This window comes from Camponotus floridanus, unplaced genomic scaffold, assembly GCF_003227725.1.
Source record: "Camponotus floridanus strain SB8 unplaced genomic scaffold, Cflo_v7.5 scaffold179, whole genome shotgun sequence".
Lineage (NCBI taxonomy): Eukaryota > Metazoa > Arthropoda > Insecta > Hymenoptera > Formicidae > Camponotus > Camponotus floridanus.
In genome coordinates, this window is record NW_020229302.1 from 67005 (window position 1) to 88381 (window position 21377).

Consider the following 21377-nt stretch of genomic DNA (forward strand, 5'->3'; position numbering starts at 1 on the left):
TGGAGCTGGAATGATTTAATTTTATGAATTCATGACGTATTATGATGTCATCGGAAGCAAAAAGACAGCGGTAAAGAATCCGCACATTTTATATGAAAAAAATGGCTTCGATTAAATTGGCTGAAATTGAAATATGTTGTAATTTAGGTGGTACTGGTGGTTATAAGTTTTCTGAGACAAGAAGTCCAAAAATCAAAGATATAAAAGGTACAATGATTTTTAAGGTGTAGTATTGATGTTTAAAAACGTCTGTTTTTGAATATGTAGATTAAATTAATACATAAATGTTTAAAAACAAATATTTTATGTATAATGTGCGTCACTTCTATAATATTTAATGATTCCAAGTCATTTCTGTTATACAGGGTGTTAAAAAAGTATCGCATACGCTTAGTGCCATCCGATAGAGAAGGAGAATTTAAGAAAAAATGTCTAATAGTATTTTTCGATCCCATGAATAATTTCGCCGCAATTAATTATTGTAATCAATTAATCAGCGCGGAGCTACAAGAGGAAGCCAGGGGCAAAGCGCACGAAGTCTGTGGCGCGACGACTAGCGCGGTAGCCGTCGTCAAAAATTTCAATTTTGATCAGCATCACTTAAACTATAATATATTTCAATTTCAGCCAATTTGACCGAAGTCACTTTTTTTATATAAAATGTGCGGGCTCCTTTCAAACGTTTATATTTAATTTGCAAATTTCTAATTTTTAACATAAATATAGGGTGTTTTATAAGTGGGCAAAATTTCAGGAATGGATTCTTCATGCTTAGAGAAGAAAAAAAAATAATCAACATAGGTCCGAAAATGATTAGTTTTTGAGTTATTATTGCATGCACACAATCAGAAAATCACGTAGCAGCTCTCTGCTTGTGTGCGTATGGATAGTGTCCTCTTCCTGTTCCTGTCATCACTATTTATCAGTTTTATTTCTAATAAGCTAAATTTAAAATAATTTATTTAATAATCTGGATTCCTTGTTGGAATTCAGAATATTAAACAGATTATTTGAAATTAGGCGGATATAAATGAGAAATAATCCATTTATTGCGTGTATTAATAATCGTCAACAAATTGTCAAATTTTGTAACCAAAAATCGTCATTTTGATTTCTTCTATTGTGATATAATTATGACGTCAAAATGACTATAATGTGTTCTTTGGGAAGGGTACAATGAGAGTGTATGTAGTTTTACTAAGTATTAATAGATTTCATTAATTTTTTCTTTTAAATTATACAACGATTCAAAAAAATACTGGAAAATATAAATATGATAATTCAGTATTTTTCAAAAATAAATAGAATTTTGAATTATTAAAAACAAGTGTTTTTATTTTTTTCTTTTTCTTTCTCTTTCTTTTAATATATTATTGAGAAATCTAATTATTGCAGATATTAAGTAAGTAAGTTAATAATAAATAATAATAAATACTATATACTCTCGAAGATGGTTATTTCCGAATTAAAATTCGCGGTTGCATCTTGGTTGCATTTGCGCGCTGTCTTCAATCGACGAATATAACACACGAGTTGTTCCATCTATGTATAATCAGTGATATGTGTTTTACGCATTTTGTGACGGATAGGTTAGTGACAAAGGAAAAAAAATTTTCTCAGTGTTTATGTATGTATCGATTTAAATTGATAAATGCGTTTCGAATATATTGGTATTAATCATCGTGAAACAATCGTAATGATAGGTTTTATTATAGTCGCGTATTTTTACGACACGTTATGCAACCGCACGTGATAGAACACTTTATAGGTTATATCCGACATGAAGGTTATGTTTGTCAATCCCTTTCGGTCCACCCTGCTTTTCTAATTTTAATCTAGGGCCAAGTGTCATCAAACATTTTTACCAAATAAGTGCCTCTTGACCAGCAATCGAGGATCATCATAAATCCATCTCGCGAAATGGCAGACGAAATCGAGAACGTCAATCAAGATTCTGCCTTAGATGGTGAGTAAACAAGAGAGAGAGAGAGAGAGAGAGAGAGAGAGAGAGAGAGAGAGAGAGAGAGAGAGAGAAAGATTACGTATGAAAATTTGTATATACATTTATTATCATTTTAATGACACACTGCATTTCATATACATGATGTCTTACTATTTCAGACATGCATTTTATGTGTCAATTTTCCTGTATACATAAGGATTTCTGTGAAGCTAGTCATTAATAAAGTTTTGGCTCTTTTCGCCTAAAAAGTAAAGGTGACGTTCCATATCGCGATTCGGGTGCGTATCGAGCGTATCAAACTCTGATCAATCACAAATGTTCCGCTTTTCAATACGCGGGAGTTTGATTTTCTACTATCCCATTGAGCGGATTATGCGGTAGCGGATTCAGTGGATTGCCAATCACGGGATTATTCTGAAAGATTACGCCGAAACAGTCTCATAATTGATAATTCGTTGATTCCGCTTCCGCGTAATCCGCTTCATGGGACAGTAGGAACCAAACTCCGGCATGAACATACGCACACAAGCATACATGCATCTATAAAGTGAAGTCTTCAAAAGTTTTTTTCCAAATAATTATTATTAATCTTAGTAATCTGATGAAATAAGATTGTTTTTTTCTATCAGAAACAAAATGAATTCCGAAACTGTGCTACTAGTCATTTTCTATATTGTAAACAAATTTAAACGAAGCTATAACATTTTTTGTCAAGAAGAATTAGGATACAAAATATTCCGAATGTATACATTGTATACAATTTTAGTAAATGAAGAAAAATCTAAAAAAAAAGCGACGATTTGGATGGGATCTATATTTACTATATATCGGCGATTATTACAAGGAGCAAGTAACAATCTTGTAAAAGAAATCGAGATTGAAGAGATAAAAGAAAATTTGTCAATTATTTTTTAATGAATCCTTTTATATTCCAAGAATTACTCAAATTAATCGGTCCTTTCATTGTTAAACAATATGTGGTTCGAGATCCAATTCCTCCTGAAATGCGTTTACATCTCAGCGATTTGCTCGAATAACACAAGCCTGCAAAAAAGGGGGTCAAAATTTCTTTTTAAGATGCAATAGTGATTTTTGACGTAATTTTGTGCGCTGAATCCAAATCTGGCCGCCGAATTTGCGTAGCACGTCAGGTTTTTGAGTTATTTGTAGTTGAATAACCCAAAAATCGCTATTTTGGCCAATTTCATGAATTTATTGTAAACCAAATTTTTTGAAATATTTCTGTTAATGGCATCGTATAGTACTCACTTTCATCTTTTGAATCCACTTTCGATTACCGCCACACGATTTTTTTTCGCTCAGATGTACAAGTTATAAGACTGGTTATGCATAGGGATTTAATAAGCCATTCTAAATCAACCGTGCCATCTCTCTATCTCACTACGAATCAAAATTAGGGTAAAAATATACATTTTTAAATACCTTCTGTCACCTTTTGAAATTAAAAATGGTGTCTCCAATATGACGAATAGAATCACAATAAAAAGGCATAAAATTTAGAAAAATTTATCAAAATGTGTTAACAACTGTATTAGACATTTCTTTACAATATTTTTTTAGCTAACCGAACCTGACATATGTCAGTCTTTTCAAATTTCAAGATCATGGATCTACCATATTGAGGCCTATATAAATTTTCTTTAACGTAAATTTTCTTACAACGTCATACTTATATATCTCAGCGAACAAAAATCGTGCAGCGGTAATCGAAAGTGAATTTGAAAAGCAAAAGTGAGTATTATACGATGCCATTGGCAGAAATATTTCAAAAAATTTGGTTTCCTCGCAATAAATTCATGAAATTGACCAAAATAGCGATTTTTGAGCCATTCAATTACAAATTATTCAAAAACGTGACGTGCTACGCAAATTCGGCGGCCAGATTCGAATTCAGCTCACAAAATTACGTCGGAAATCACTATTGCACCTTAAAAAAAAACCTCGTAGACCTGTGTAATGAATTCAGCGGATCATCAGCGTATCAAAAACGACGGATCGTCTGTCATTGGTCCGAGCTCGATATGCCCGATACGTGCTGAAACGTCACCCTAATGGTGCGGTCCCATGATACGGAACGTATGCGCAATGCGGAATTGGCGGAACGCTCGTGATTGGTTTAACCTGTTTTACGTCTGTTCCGCCGATTTCTATCCGCAAGTTTCTATTTTATACACATTTTGTGCGGAACTTCGAAATTGTGTGTATGATGAAAAATGTCGAAACAGCAGATATCCGTAAGAATATTATTAAAAAATATTTTAAATAAGAGTATAACAAGGAATGGTCCAACTAATGCTAATAATGCGTCAAATAATTGAGGTGCCATTCTAAAATAATCCATATATTTTTCTGTGTCTTCGATCAGCATTTCCTTTACAAGATTCTCACTTGCTCCTTGTTGGAATCTTCTTTCTAAGCTGAATATAGGTCGCACCCAATATTTTCGTCGTTTTTTAATATTTTCATTTCTTTTTACAATTATATACAATGAATATAATTTTATAATCTTACGGCGTAATTCATTCTTTTTAAATATACACCAACTTTGTTTTAATTTACTTAACAATCCACAAATAATAAACAATTTTTCAGAATCCATATTCAATATTAAGTTGTTGTCAGTTTTGAAGGTTATATATGAAATTCATGAATTTTTTGACATATATATGTGAATCCGATCCGCATAAATTTGTATTTCCTATGTCCCATGCAGCGGAAAATACAGAAGCGTAATTTGCGCGAGCCAATAATGTACGCTGTTCCGATATAGACAACAAAAAAATCTATGGGAAAGAATCTTGTGATTGGCCAACACCAATTGCGCTTCCGCGTTTTCCGCTCCATGGGACATAAGAAAATATATTTCAACGGAACGCAATTGACGGAATATCTGTGATTGGACGAACTTCGTTCCGCCAATTCCGCATTGCGCATACGTTCCGTATCATGGGACCGCACCATAAGGGCTCCGCGTGGTGGAAGCGCGATAGCCAATACAAAAATTGGATTGAGTTCAACTTTGACGCGCGATGGATGTTATATATCTGCTGATTGGCTACCGCGTCGGCTTCCGCCACGCGGCAAGTGTTGCCGCGTCCTGTGTGCAGGAGCCCTAAGGGCCTCTGCACAAGGTGTTCCGTAACACATTACGTTATGTTAAGTATTGATCGTAAACTTAACTCCGTACGTAAATTTAAACTTCAGTCAACGCATAGAAAAAATCATAACGTAAAGACAGTAGAACGAATTAGAAATATTATATATATAAGGTAAATATAGGACATTTTGTATAAAATAAGGGATTTGTAAATATTTCTTATATATAAGAAATATTTATAAGTCTTGTTTTATACAAAATGCGATATACTTACCTTATATATAATGATATTTCAGTTCTACTGTCTTTACGATTTTTTCTGTGTGTTGACTGAAGTTTAAGTTTACGTACGGAATTAAATTTACGATCAATACTTAACGTAACGTAATGCGTTACGGAACACCTTGTGCGGAGGCCCTAACTCTCGAGTTCCTGATAACAATAAATCCTATTAATTAAATATTGACTAAAAAATAGAAGTCTGAAGATGTGAAGTATTAATTTCATGTTTAAAAAGAATTTGCAACTTTTTTTATTTAAAGATTTTAGAAGAATTTGAGTTCTAATATTTTTCGATAAAACTCTTAAGATACTATTTAGAAATTTACAAAAATATACCTAAAAAAACTTGATTCAAAAAATGAAAAATGGCAAAAACTTTTTAATTTCGATTTTATACTGATTCAAGCCTGAAGAATAATCATTAAAATTATTAATATAATAATCTAAAATTTCGAAGAAATAATTTGATTTCTTTGAAAAATCTTTTATTTATGGGAGTTATTTTTATTAATAACAAAAATCTTTATTAATAACAAAAAATTATGAGAATATTATAAGTTTCGATTTTATCGGACCAGAATCTTAAAAATAATTATTAAAATTTTTGGGGAGCTATTTAGAATTCCGAAGAATTTATTTGATTTTCGAGAGAATAATCTTTCATTTATAAAAAATTTTTATCCGAAAAAATGGCGCAAATTCTTTCAATTTCGGTTTTATTAATTCGAATCTTCAAAAAAATTATTAAAATTTCAGACAATTATCCAGGATTTCAAATAAACTGTTTTCAATTGATGAAGAGAAAGAATTTTCACAATTTTTCAACTCTTAAAAATTTTTCAAATTTATCTAGAAAATCGGAGAATTTCTTCAGGATTCCAGAATAGAAATGAATTGAAAGTGAAAGTCTTAGCGATTATTCGTTGCTAGAATTGCAGTTAAAAAAATTTTTTTAGAAATTATTTTTTTCCTAAAATTCTAAATAGCATAAAAAGAGTTTTATTGAAAAATATCGCGACTCAAATTAATTTCTATTGAAATAAAAAAGTTGTAGTCAATTTTCGTGCTACGGAAACGTGAAATTGAGGTATTTTATAAATGCTTCACACCCAGATAGACATATGTCAGCATATTGCCTGCATAATGACAAAATTTTAAAATTGAATTAAAATTGAAAATGCTTGCATAAACATTGAAAGATGCGTCCTCATATGACATGAGTGTTATCAGCAAGTGAAAGAGATCTTCTGATGCTGCAAAAATTGCGACAATATGTTGCTTATTTTGCCAAAAATAGAATGCAATTAATCCGACATTATTGGAGCAATAAGAAATGAATATCCGTTTTCATCTATGGACACAACCATAAGATAATCTTCCTACCGTGTTTAAAATCCATTAATATGTTTACTGCGTACAGCATCCGCTTACTTTCCGATAATTAACATGCGCTGAAGATGACTTAAATATAAGTCGAAACGTCCGCTCTTAAATTGTCTTAATGTCTATGTATTATTAAAACGAATTTTTTAACCTTTTATTGTTTACTTTTATTTAATTTGTATAATTACGGACTAATAATGATCTCCAGCTCTCTATGCCTGTTTGAATGTTTTTAATTTAAGAAATGAATATATTTACAAAATTATTTTTGATTAAGGTAAATGGCTATAACTTCGTCAGCGGATATAATTTGGTCAAGCCTTCTTAAAATTAAATAAATTAAGCGTATCTTACGTATATCGACTATATTTTCCGATTTGAAACCGATGTTCAAATTGTTTCAAATCGGGAAATATAGTCGGTATACGCGAGATTGCTTCATTTATTTATTTAATTTTAAGAAGACTTGACGAAATTATAGTTATACTATTTATCTTACGTATAAATGGATGGCATTATGTATTCTTTATAATATATAAAACATTTGGCCCAACAAAATTAAATAATAATATAATTTATCTATTTTATACAAAAATTTTATACAAAAATTTTAATATTTTACATAAAAATTTTATTTATATTTATACTTGCGTATTGCACTTTACATCTTAAATAGATAACGAATTATTTTCATTTATTTGCCGGACATTTATTTGTCCGACTTATAAAATCAACTTAATATCTGAAGCATTGAGATCAGAAATTAAATTGAACAGTATATCTTTAATGTTATTTGTTACTCTTTGCAAACTTTATATAATTCTTCTAACTAAAACTTAAATACGAGAATGATAGCGCATCGCACGTCGCGTAGAGATAAACGAACGAACTAATACATTTTGCGTGTGCATTTTGTGCACGCACAAATTTATTTCTAATGCCTAAAATATAACTGAATTGTAATATGCAATATTTTATGTCAATAAAATGCTGTGTATTTCTAAATGACAATACAAAATTAAAATAACATAAGAACGCAACTACCTCATAAATACATTACAATGCAATAATACTAAATTAACATTCGTCAAATAGCTTGCTTCAATTATTACTCCTACAAATAATACAATTACAACATAATTTTATATTAGAAACATTTTCTATAATGATTGCAGTTGTGCGTTTATAGCAAAGTGCAGCATATTGCTATATTGTGAAATACACAAATATATGATAATAATATGACATAATAATGCCTACATTTAAAGTTACTTGTAATTTTATGCTGTTCTAATTGCATCAGTATACATAAAATGTTTGCATGCTATGTTCAGCATATCTGTCTATCTGGGGCAAACGCTTTTTCAGATTCTTATTTTTGTATGTGTATTTAATCGATAGAACTCTTTTTAAAACCTTGGAAATTCTAAATTTTTTGGGGAAAAAGCCAAATTCTATTAATTATAGCGAAATGTTGGAGATAGATGTTAACTTTACAGAAGATAGGATATTTTAAGATAGTAAAACAAAGCATAAAAGAATTTGATCATATTTATTGTCAATATCATTTTTTGATCTCTTCCATTAGTAGAAAAGTTACATCACTTCTGGCCATCACACATAAAATTCCATAAGCACGTAAAACATAAGCGTAAAAAAATCGACCAACCAATATTGACCCCTCCAAGAAGCCAATACTCAACCGTGATTGGCCGATTTTCTTACGCTTACGTTTTATGTGCTTATGGAATTTTATGTGTGATGGCCATTACGGAAAATATTACAATAAAAATACACATATTACAATCTTGCTAATGATCCATAAATCACGGAGTGACAAGATTCAAGAGAAATGAAATATTTAGAAATTGATATGCATTGACTGATCAATTCAGTTTCTGATTCTAAATTTCTAATAACTACAATATACTTGATACATATAAACAAATGTTTATAGATTTTTTGATTAGTTAAATATTAATATTGTCAATGGTTTTCCAACGAGACAGATATGAAAATGGATTCCTCATTTGAAAATTCGTTCTTGTATCATTATATATTTCATATAAAAATAATATCCCATGTGCGAAATTATTCTAAGGACATACCCTTCTTATCATATTCAACAATTTTCGTTTTTACGACACGTACATAGTACGATCCACAGTCTATTCCTGCTGTGGGAGTTGAGATTCGCAATTGTGCGAGTTTATTCCTTAAAATTTAAAACATCAAATATCTTTGGAAAAAGTTTAAAAGTAAATATCTATAAAGAGATCGAATCTTTGTGATGAGAATATTCGGCGTTGTTATGTGCGAGTAGTAATCTCTTATCGTTGTAGAAACATGCGTTCGATAGAACACAAAAATATAAATAAATATCGGAAGGCTGTACTGACTACCGAGTACCTTGAGTACTGTTATTTGCCCACTCGGGGAACTCCGATAGATTGAATACATACGATCCCCACATGGAGAATGCTCCCACAGTAATGACGAGTGTAATGATGCTGGGTCCAATACCGGCGATCATAAAGTCCTTTGTTTTTATATGACCTGCGGCACTGGCGATCGCGTTCGGTGGGGTGCCTACCGGTAGATGAAATGAGAACGAACAGCAGATAGCTGCCGGCAGCATCAGATACAAAGGATGTATTGTGATGGCTATACACTGAAAAGAAAAAAAAGAGAGTAAATTTCTATAAAAATATCTTTCGGTAATCTAAACATATATTATGTATCTAGAGCAACAAATTCGGACATTTTAAAAAACGAAATAATAGTAGCAATTTTATTGTGTCAATATACTTTACTTTTGTAGGCAAATTAGCACTGCTATCCGTTCAATTTTTTTAACTTAATTGTTGATCAACAAATTCGATATTATATATTCTTATTGTTAGAGTAACACACAAATTAAGGAAGCATTTTAAGACCAAAATAATATATAGCAGCAATTAATTTCGTTAATATACTTGTATTGTTAATATACTTACTCTTGTAGACAAGGTGGCACGGCCACTCGTTTATGTTTTTATTAAATTAAATTATAAGCAATAAATTAGGAAATGATTTATTTTGGGAATATTTAATGCAGGAAACAATATATTCTAACGAACTGATATTGTTAGCCACTTTTTTTAATGATTTTATTTTTATATGTGTGTAATATGTCATGATAGTGTACTTTTAAAAATTTAATATTTTTAAAATTTATTTGTATCTTTGAGCAACTAATTAGCAACAAATTCTAGTGTATTTGTTTTTTATTTGCGATTCTTTATAAGAATTTTTCGGAAGTAGAGGTGCTAATTTAATGATAAGCTAGTATCCTCATCCTTAATATAATTTTTCCTGCTAATGGATAGAAGCAACAAATTTGTGCTTAGCAACACATTAGCACTTAATTTTGCATTATATCTGAATTTGATTTTTTTTTAAGGGGGTGTTAGATTAATAGGGGTCTTTTAAAAAGTTTCCTTATTTTAAGTATTTATTATTAAATTTTATTAAATTTATTTAATTTTATTAAATTTTATTCACTTAGAGATTTCAATATGTAAATATATATCAGAGAGGGGGAAGGCGGAGAAGAAGAGAGAGAGGGAAAGGGGGGGGAGAGAGAAAATTTTATCATCTATTTCAAAGTTTATAAGTTAATGTCAAAGTTTATGGAATTGAAATATGGATTCACGATTTTTGTTTTCTTGCAATACTCATTGTCAGATATTGTCCGTGAATTGTACATTATACTACAATAAAAATATAATAATAAGTAATAAAATACTATATAAAATAAGTAAAAAAAATATTGAGGACTAAGAAATGTGTTAAAGAATATTACGTGCATAATATCGTGAATAATATACAAAATTCTGTAAAAATATTGATATATTATATATAGATTTTTTGCTACCATAAATCAAGGTCATGTAAATCGAAATTCTACATTTTTTGGATAAAATCTATGTCAATGGTAAAAAATATTTTCCGGAAAAAATGTAACAAAATTAGTCGTTTTTATTAAAACTGTTAAAAAACTTTTTTATCTTATATTTTATATTCATCAATTGAGAGAATATTTTTTAAGCTTTATTCAAAACGAAATCCGTAATAAATTAGAAACTATCAACTAACAAATGATTTATTGTTTTAAAAGAAGGTGTTGAAGGTGACCTATCTATATAATCTATATATCTACATAAATTGGTAAAAATTTTTATATATAATTCTGCTGCTATTATCTTTTTTCTTATTAAACTAAAAATTAATATAAAATTTAGTAACATGTTATGTTTTTAGCTTATTTTAAAAACTTTGCATAATAATTTGAATTAAAAAAGACTATTATATTGATTTCATTTTCTTAAACTATAGTGATTAGTATGATTTATTAATTAAAGCAGAAAAATATTAATTATAATTAATATTAATTAGAATTTTTTTAAAAATTATTTAAATATATTTTAACCAGTTCACTGGTAATGGCCCATATATATTCACTATAAATAACTTTACCAATTTTCAACGGATTTGCATGAAACTTGATACACCCACATTTTTCGGGTCGCTGATGACAAATTTGGGATCGAAATTTTAAAATTTAAAATGGCGGATTTAGTACGGTGAATTAATTTTGTTATTCTATTATATTATTATATTTGTTATTCCATTAGAGAAGACTCAAATTCGATATGTTTAAGTTTGAATGTCTTGAACTAATCCGTTATTTATGACTAAAAAACGTACCGAGTGTGATATATTTTCATAATGAAATATATAATAATATAATAATATAATACATATTAGGAGTACAAATAAGTCTCCGCCGTTTGACAAAAGATGGCCTCACCAGTAAGTTATGGTTGAAATTGTCAGATGTAAAATGTCATATCGTAAGGTTGGACATCTGGCAACACCATAACCTTGAAATATTAGCGATTTTGTATTAGCATCACATAATTTTTTTCGTGCGAAAATGTCGAGTTTTGAGCCGAATAAGCGTCATTTGCGGGAACTTTTGATTTACTTCTTTAATTTGAAGAAATCTGCAGCTGAGGCGCATCAATTGCTTGTAGAAGCATATGGTAAGGCTGCTTTAAGTAAGAGAAGTTGTGGTGAGTGGTTTCATAAGTTTAAGAACGGTGAGTTTGTTGACGTCGAAGACAAAGAACGTAGTGGAAGACCGAAAGTGTACGAAGACGCAGAATTGGAAGCATTATTGGAGGAAGATTCGTGCCAAACGCAAGAAGAACTTGCACTTACATTAGGAGTGATTCAACAAGCAATTTCACAATTTCGTTTAAAATCGTTGGAAATGATTCAAAAGCAAGGAAATTGAGTTCCATATGAACTGAAGCCGAGAAACGTTGAACGCCGATTTTGCACATGTGAAATGCTGCTTGCCAGGCATAAACGAAAGGGTTTTTTGCATCGTATAGTCACTGGTGATGAAAAATGGATCCACTACGATAACCCAAAGAAGAGAAAATCATGGGGACCACGTGGCCATGCTTCAACATCGACAGCCAAGGCGAATATTCATGAAAAAAAACTCATGTTGTGTATTTGGTGGGTATCAGCTTGGTGTTGTGTATTATGAGTTGCTCAAACCGAACGAAATCATTACTGGGACTCTCTACCGAACACAATTGATGAGATTGAGCCGAGCACTCAAGGAAAAACACGCCCACTACTACTCCAGACACGACAAAATTATTCTTCTGCATGATAATGCTCGTCCACATGTTGCGGCGCCGGTCAAAACCTACTTCGAAACACTCAATTGGGAAGTCCTATCCCACCCGCCGTATTCATCAGACATTGCCCCTTCGGATTGTGCTGCTCAGACAGGCCATGTGCCATCGATCGGATCACTTGTTCCGATCGATGGCACATGGCCTGTCTGAGCAGCACTTCACATCATATGAAGATACCAAAAATTGGGTCGATTCGTGGATAGCCTCAAAAAATGAAGAGTTCTTCCGACGCGGTATCCGTATGCTGCCAGAAAGATGGGAAAAAGTAGTGGCTAGCGATGGACAATACTTTGAATAAAACATAAGGTACCGTTCTTTCACAATAAATGCTCAATTTTTGATAAAAAACGGCGTAGACTTATTTGTACTCCTAATATATTAATAATATATATATAATTATAATATATATAATTATATATATAATCATTATGGAGAAGATTAAATTCGATATATATATATATATATATATATATATATATATATACACATTTCGCAAAAATTAAGGGAACAAAAAAAAATTCCAAATTTTTTAGTAATTTTTGACAGGCTGTAAGTCAGTGAAAAATGGTCATATCGACAATCTAAAAAAAGCAATCTGAAGCTTGAAGATTCTACTTTTTAGATCTTGCAGTCAAAAATTTCTACAAGTCGCAGTTCCCGTGCAATCCTTCAATAAAGCACGGAAAAAAATTTTTGCAAATTTTACACATTTTATTTTTCAGTCCACGGGCATGAAAAAATTTTTTCGAGCTTAGCCAATGCATGAATCAAATAGCCTGTTTATTCGGCTTCAATTTGGTTTTTTTAAAATTTGGATACGATCTTTTGTCTCCGAGATATTGAATTTTGAATCCAAAAGGATCCTTTTTTGTTCAACCGCCAATATCTCGGCAGCCATTGGTCGTACAGCAAATTTAAGGGCAGTTTTGAAATCTGGAATAAATTTCCTACAAGATTCTGTCATGATTTTCTGGAAAAAAAAAATTTTCTTTTTCTACACGTTAACATGAAGAAAGTAACGAAAAGTAACTTTTTCCCTTGTTTTGGAAAATCGACTGTATCTTTGTTCGTACTGGCAACAAAGCTAGGGTTTGAAGGTCATTTTACAGCTAAATGTGCCATTAATAACCCTGTAAATTTTCAGACCGATCCACTGAACCGTTTTTCTGGACCGATTGATCGAAATTTCGAAAAAAATTAAAGGAACAAGGTTTTTGTTGCTAAACTTAGCGTAATCTTCTTAGAAATGAAATATCATATTTTCACGACTGTTTACACAATTCTTCGTCCATAATAGATTAATTTGGAAAAACAAACAAAAAAAAATTTTTTTCGAAAAATTTTTGAAAAATTTTTTTTTTTGATAATTCAAAAAATTGAGAAAAAAATACTCATTCATTTTGAAAACAGTAGACTCAATTTGTACCTCGATTTCCGTTTTTAAAATTTAATTGCACTAATTAAAGTTGATACCCCTAAGATGTACCCAATACTCTTTCTACGAAATTTCGTGCAATAAATGTCTGAAGTCCTTAGCAAAGCTCAAAAGTGTTAAAAAAACAGTTTCTCTGAAAACTTGGCGACTTTTTTGTCAAAGAAAACCATTTAACAGTTTTTTTCAAAACTAACCTTTTTTTATAAACTTATTGAAAAAATCAAATTTTCTGTAACCATCAATTCTCTCACCATGCCCCGGCAGCATTTATCTGCCCCACAAGTCGCTCAGCTTGTGACTCTTGTTCAAGAGGGTTACACATATCGGCAGGTTGGTGAACGATTTGGCGTTAGTCCTTCAGTTGTGTCCCGTGCCTATAACCGATACCTTGAAACAGATGGGTATGAGCGACGCGCTGGACAAGGTCGACATCGGGTAACAACTCGTCGGGACGATCGGGCAATCATCCTTGAAGCTCGTCGAGAACCTTTTGTTCCAGCTAACATCATCGCTCAACAATTCCCGAACCGTCAACAGCAACAACAACAACGACGACGACGACGACGGCTACGAAACGTTTCTCGATCAACGATTAAGAATCGTCTCCGGGAAGCTGGATTGCGTGCCAGGACAGCTGCTCGTGGACCGATGATGAACGTTAGACATTGTAGAGCTCGTCTAGCGTACGCTCGCGAACATGTTAACTGGCGCATGAGGGATTGGGATAACGTTCTTTTCTCTGACGAATCTCGATTTTGTTTGTACGGTAACGATAGAAGACCTCGAGTTTGGCGTCGTCAGAGAGAGCGTTATTCACAAAACTTTATTCGTCCTGTGGCCGCCTACAATGGAGGATCAGTAATGGTTTGGGCAGGAGTTTCACGAACATCTCGGACTCCTTTGGTTATTGTCCGCGATAACCTTAATGCTAGGCGTTACATCGACCAGATCTTACGACCTTATGTGGTCCCTTTACGGCGGAACAGGAGAAGATTTATCTTCATGCAGGATAATGCTCGCCCTCATACAGCGAACATAACCCGTCAATTTTTCCAGAGAAATGACATCACGTTATTAAGGCATCCTGCGATGAGCCCTGATCTCAATCCCATTGAGCACGTTTGGGATATTTTGGTCGATTGCGTCAAAACTACCCGATTTTAAACAATTTAGCCGCATTGGAGCGCGCTTTAATCACAATTTGACGTAGGATTCCACAGCGGATGATTCGCAATTACATTTCGAATATGCCTGACAGGTTGCGAGCTGTGATTCGGAATAGAGGCGGGAACACTCGATACTAAACACGACAAACACTTTTAGGAAATGAGTTTGGAGTCTTTAAATACTGTGGAGCTGACGAACCACAGGGTCTCATTACTCCTAAAGATTCACACAAACACACACACACACACACACACTTTGGAGAATGAGTTTGGAGTCGTTAAATACTGTGGAGCTGACGAACCACGGGGTCTCATTACTCCTAAAGATTCATTTATACACGTGCATAAGCACAAAAGAAGCATAAATCCGACCAGATAGATGCAACCTCCACGTGGTATGTTTTGGGTAACGCTAATGCCGGCGGTCAGGAATCGACGTTATTTCCGAAAAGTATCGTTTTTTTCTGCTTTGAAAGAAAACTTGGAAAAAAAAATTTGAAAAAAAACAAAAATTTTTTTTGAAAATTTTTCAAAAATTTTTCGAAAAAAAATTTTTTTTTTGTTTTTTTTCCAAATTAACCTGTAATGGACGAAGAATTGTGTAAACAGTCGTGAAAAAATGAATTTTTTCATTTCTAAGAAGATTACGCTAAGTTTAGCAACAAAAACCTTGTTCCTTTAATTTTTTTCGAAATTTCGATCAATCGGTCCAGAAAAACGGTTCAGTGGATCGGTCTGAAAATTTACAGGGTTATTAATGGCACATTTAGCTGTAAAATGACCTTCAAACCCTAGCTTTGTTGCCAGTATGAACAAAGATACAGTCGATTTTCCAAAACAAGGGAAAAAGTTACTTTTCGTTACTTTCTTCATGTTAACGTGTAGAAAAAGAAAATTTTTTTTTCCAGAAAATCATGACAGAATCTTGTAGGAAATTTATTCCAGATTTCAAAATTGCCCTTAAATTTGCTGTACGACCAATGGCTGCCGAGATATTGGCGGTTGAACAAAAAAGGATCCTTTTGGATTCAAAATTCAATATCTCGGAGACAAAAGGTCGTATCCAAATTTTAAAAAAACCAAATTGAAGCCGAATAAACAGGCTATTTGATTCATGCATTGGCTAAGCTTGAAAAAATTTTTTCATGCCCGTGGACTGAAAAATAAAATGTGTAAAATTTGCAAAAATTTTTTTCCGTGCTTTATTGAAGGATTGCACGGGAACTGCGACTTGTAGAAATTTTTGACTGCAAGATCTAAAAAGTAGAATCTTCAAGCTTCCGATTGCTTTTTTTAGATTGCTGATATGACCATTTTTCACTGACTTACAGCCTGTCAAAAATTACTAAAAAATTTGGAATTTTTTTTTGTTCCCTTAATTTTTGCGAAAAGTGTATATATATCGAATTTGATCTTCTCCATAATGAAATAAAATTAGTTTGCCATATTGGATTCGCCATTTTGAATTTTGAAATTTCGACCCTTGATTCGTTACTAGCGATGCAAAAAACCTCTTATAGATAAACTTTCATGTAAAATACGAATTTATTTGCTCTCACCAGTTTTGGCACAAAACGTTAATTTCGAGTGTACCAGTGGTTAATATCATATATATTATTAATTATTTCTACAGTTTTTGTCAGTTTATTTCATTGGATAAAGCCCAGTACAGTAAAAACTGAAGTTTACCATGGTTTTTTCTATTAACTGGACTTTTCTGATTAACTCTGATATAATTTTTTTTATAATATAGAAGATATTGATTATTTACGAAATATTTTTTTATTGCTGACTTTGTTTGACTCACCATTTCTGCTAATACTGGTAGTATAATATTCGCGACAGCCACGTTAGCTGTCAATTCCGTCACATTCTCAGCAAAGAAGCAGACGATCAGCAATATCGCCAATTTATTGATCTTCTGCAAACCAGTTAAGGACTGACCAAGCATCGCTGATAAACCCGATGTAGTACTACCTGCGGAGATGGCGAATCCACCGCCTAGTACAAATATCAGGCTCCAGTGCATTTTTTGGTTGATCATCTTCCATGTTATCAGGCCAGGAGATGGTTTCGTAGGCCGTTTATGTGGATTTTTGTCAAACGCATGCAGAAAGTCGAGCTTTGATGGAATGATGAAGAACAATATCGTCACGCACATGGCCGCTGTTGAATCCTTGACACGCCTACAAATTTTGAAGTTGCAATTATTTAATATTTCTCTACTAATTTATTATCTTTCCTTTTTATTATTATATTTTTATTATTTTTATTATATTTGTAAGGTTTCTCTAAAGCCAAAATTGTAAAATTACAAATCTTTGATTTTTAAAATTATAAATCTTTTTCTTACTTTGAGAAATGCGAGAAAAAATAACAAAAAAATTTTCAATTATTTTATGATTTTTCAATTATACTAATACTCACAAATTCGTGATATAAGCAGCCCAGCCTGGCATGAATCCGGGGCTCCTGAAGAACCATAGGAGCACCACGAGAATAAATAAAATACCCACTGAGGATTCATGCCATGTAATCGATCCGAGTTCCTTGTATCTCTTTTCGATGACCTTCGTCGCGACACGCTCACCCTGCTGACCGATGTCTATAGCGCGGGCATCCTTGCTCTTTGGCCTAAAGAGACCCATGTACATCACTTGCAGCCACAACCATGTGAGAAAGCTCATTAGCAGCATAGGTGGTACTGAGTATAACATCCAGGCAGCGAAATTTATGCCGGGGCTGTTGGGAAAACGTCTGAAAAAAACGAAAGCAAAGCTTACATTTCCCTCAAAGTGGCACTTAAATTTTAAAAGAGATAGAGTGAAAATTCGACAGAAAAAGGAAACATTTAACTCTTATATTAATATACATATATACTAAAAAGAGAGAGAATATTTTATATATATATATATGCAGGGTGTCCCAGACCACCTATACATCCCTTTTAAAATGAAAATAAATGGCTTTTATAAAAAATCGCGAACAATTTTTAAATAAATGGTGATATTTTCAACTTTTGGTTCCGACCCGAAATACGCTATCCGGATCGAAAGTTGAATTTTTTTAGGGGAATATGATATTTTTTATTACAGATTCGAATTGTACGTGAAAAAATAAGAATTGTATCAAACGGTTTTACACACATCCTTGTCATTAGTTGCGTCACAGGAACATTTGAAGTTCATTATTTCATCACAGTTACTTTCAAGGTTAATTTTAAGATTGACAGAGGCACTTTCAGAAAAAACGTGTGATACAAAAGTTTCTTATTTTTTCACGTACAATTCGAATCTATAATAAAAAGTACCATGTTCATCTAAAAAAATTCAATTTCCGAAACAAAAGTAAAATATCATTTGATAGAGCGTACCCGATTTACTTAAAAATTGTTCGCGAGTTTTTATAAAAGCCATTTATTTTTATTTTAAAAGGGATGTACGGGTGATTTGGGACACCCTATATATATATATATATATATATATATATATATATAATATTTTATCTCTTTTTTAATGTACACATAAGTGTAATATAAATATTTTAAGATACGTTGTAAATTATTTGACACACTTATTCGATTTTCGATGTACGTACTTTTCTAGAAAGCCTTTCAAAGTTAAGTTGGTGCCGCTGCCAACAATGGTACCGATGCCACCTAGACTGGATGCATAAGCCGCGACGAGATAATACACCATGGTGCTGTGCGTCGGTCTTTTATTTCTAAAAAAAAGTTTGCGTTTGAATGAAATATATATGATTGCGAGGAATTTTATTTATGAATATTTTTGATATTAATATTTATAAATCAAATATATTTAGAAAATGAGAGAGATGAAGAAAAAGAAAAGAGATGAATATGCGATTGTTTACGTTTCCGTGCCTTCCTCGACTGCATTCTCTCTTTGGATGAACATATTCCCGAGTCCTTGCTGAAGTGAATTTATAAAATTATTCTCTTTTGCGTTTCATTAAAAGAAAATGAAAACTCACCGCTTCAAGTTCTATTAGAACCGTTTCTATTATGGGTATCATCATGGCTGTGGCAGCGGTATTCGAGATCCACATCGAGATAAACATTGTCACGAAAAACAGACCTAATGTTAGCCTGAGAATTTATTTAAAATTAATTAATTGCTTCATTTAATTAAGAATCCTTATTTATTAAAAAATTAAATTTTGAAATTTTTAATCAAGAAAAAATAAGTGAATAAATATTATCTCTAGAATTATTAAAAATAATTTCATATTATATTTTGCCTTATACTCGTTACTAAATCAAAATAACGAAAATGACACATTCTACAATATTTTTGAGGGCTCAATATTCGGAAAACGAGTTTTACGGAGTTTACTAATGAGCTTGAGAAATTAAACAGTTTCCGCATGATTTAATTAACGAAAAACACCTTCGATGACTACAACCGACAGTCTTGATGATGAGTAGTGCTATTCGCATGTGCAAACCAGAGTTCTCGATGACCACTGCAATTACCAAACTGCCCAGAAACATCATCGTGGTATCGTTCATATAGCACTCGCAGGTCTCATTGGTGGACATGATGCCCATCAGTGGATACAGGACCACCGGGATCATGCCCGTAACGGGCAATGGTAAGACTTCAGTCACCCAGAACATCGCCATCAACGCAACAACATATAAACATTTCATCGCTAGAGGCTGCCTCCGGAAAAAGGGAGAATGATAATTAAATCTTTTGAGATTCTCTCGGTTCTAACAAATTAAAGTAATAATTTGCACATACAATTCTTTTTTTTTAATATAATATTGCGTACCTATACGCTCGGTTTATCTTTAATTAAACGCGAGTTATATAACACTTGTCAACAAAAAAAATAATTTTAACTTTTTCCTCTTATAATTTTGCAGTTTTGGACTTATTTAAGTGTGCTGATTTCGAGTACGACAGTAGTTTTTTTTAACAACTTTTGTTTTTTAATATTTTTAGACTACACCCTTTAGATATTACGTGCAGTTTTTGTTTTGAGTTTTACTCGACTCAAAATTATTAGTTTTTTAACTTTCGATATGTCTTCAACTCGGAGACGTTGTTTACATAATCCAGATAGTTTTTGTTATATTTGTGGCGAATACATCTTTCAAAAATATCGAAAACCTATTTCAGAATTTGTTAATTGTAATATCTTATAAATAAAAAAAGTAGAGCTGATACAATTAAACTAGTATTTTTTTCATAATCAGTGCCTTAGATATAACCTATAATACATGTTAAATGTCAGGAAAAAATTTGAGTATTGACCAATGTAATCAATGAACATACCTTTTCACTCTCGAGTGTCAGTATCGGGATCAGAATTAATGGCCATATTATTACGACAAAAGATCGCCAATAAATGGCTAAGAACTTTAGTAATAATCTGCCAAATCCTATAGTTTTTCTAAAATTATAAAAAAAATGTTGAAGTATTAGATATTAGAATAAGCATTAGATATTAAAGATACAATCATGCCTCACCCTCTTTCTTTTTCCTTTCCTCCGGACTCAGTAATCTCCGGGTATGGATCTTCCGATCTGTTGGCCATTGTCTCTTACTGAAATTAAATTGCAAAAGTCTTAAAATATATTTTTAATACTGTTTTTCCCCTTGCTTCTTCTTTTCTCTCTCTCCTCCCTTTCTCTACACACATACACACACACAGTGTGCAATTTTAATTGTTCTAAGCAAATATATCGAGAAATATTGGAGATACAGAAAAATTTTTAGATAAAAGACGATGGGTAAAACACCTGATTTCGTAGCGATGGAACCTTCTTTATGCATGTTTTCTTACATTTTTTGATGTGTTAAATGATTATCAAAATTTAATTAATTTCAAGCTGATCTAATGGGAAAATAGCGAAAATTACATTCAAAGTAGCAGATTTGTAAAAATTTGAACAAAGCCAAACAGCACCAAGTCGACTGTTAGTTGACTATCAGTCGGCAGAAAAAGTCAACTTCAAAATCAGATTGAACTTATGTCAACTTATAGTCGATTGTTAGTTGACTGTCAGTCGGCAGAAGAAGTCAACTTCAAAATCAGATTGAACTTATGTCAACTTATAGTCGACTAATGAATAGCTCGACTATAGTCGGCTAATTAGTCAGCTAATAAATCAACTTAAAAATCGATTTTATATAAGTTAATTTTCAATCAGTTTAATGTCATCTATATGATTCACTCGGTGTGTAATAGTTTTGAAACATTGCAATATTTCATTTAAAATATTAGCAATATTATAAAAAT

The 21377-nt window shown here is 32.1% G+C and overlaps 1 protein-coding gene and 1 long non-coding RNA gene across 3 annotated transcripts in view; one reads left to right on the forward strand and one right to left on the reverse strand.

Moving 5' to 3' along the window:
* The first annotated feature begins 1563 nt into the window (after positions 1–1563).
* The window catches only part of LOC112637541, a 35784-nt gene continuing 15970 nt past the window's right edge, over positions 1564–21377 (forward strand). The window contains exon 1 of the long non-coding RNA XR_003122598.1: positions 1564–1966. This is a non-coding gene — a long non-coding RNA (uncharacterized LOC112637541). The remainder of the gene's footprint in view (positions 1967–21377) is intronic.
* LOC105256706 (protein I'm not dead yet) overlaps positions 8282–21377 on the reverse strand; it is a 32007-nt gene continuing 18911 nt past the window's right edge. For both annotated transcript variants that reach the window (XM_025407489.1, XM_011266869.3), the window contains exons 2-10: positions 20605–20681; positions 20410–20527; positions 19516–19787; positions 19100–19214; positions 18980–19038; positions 18704–18829; positions 17534–17863; positions 16914–17292; positions 8282–9417 (exon numbers count right to left, since the gene is read on the reverse strand). In XM_025407489.1, the coding sequence (XP_025263274.1) occupies positions 9145–9417; positions 16914–17292; positions 17534–17863; positions 18704–18829; positions 18980–19038; positions 19100–19214; positions 19516–19787; positions 20410–20527; positions 20605–20672 (1740 nt within the window). In that variant the 5' untranslated portion in view covers positions 20673–20681 and the 3' untranslated portion in view covers positions 8282–9144. The remainder of the gene's footprint in view (positions 9418–16913; positions 17293–17533; positions 17864–18703; positions 18830–18979; positions 19039–19099; positions 19215–19515; positions 19788–20409; positions 20528–20604; positions 20682–21377) is intronic.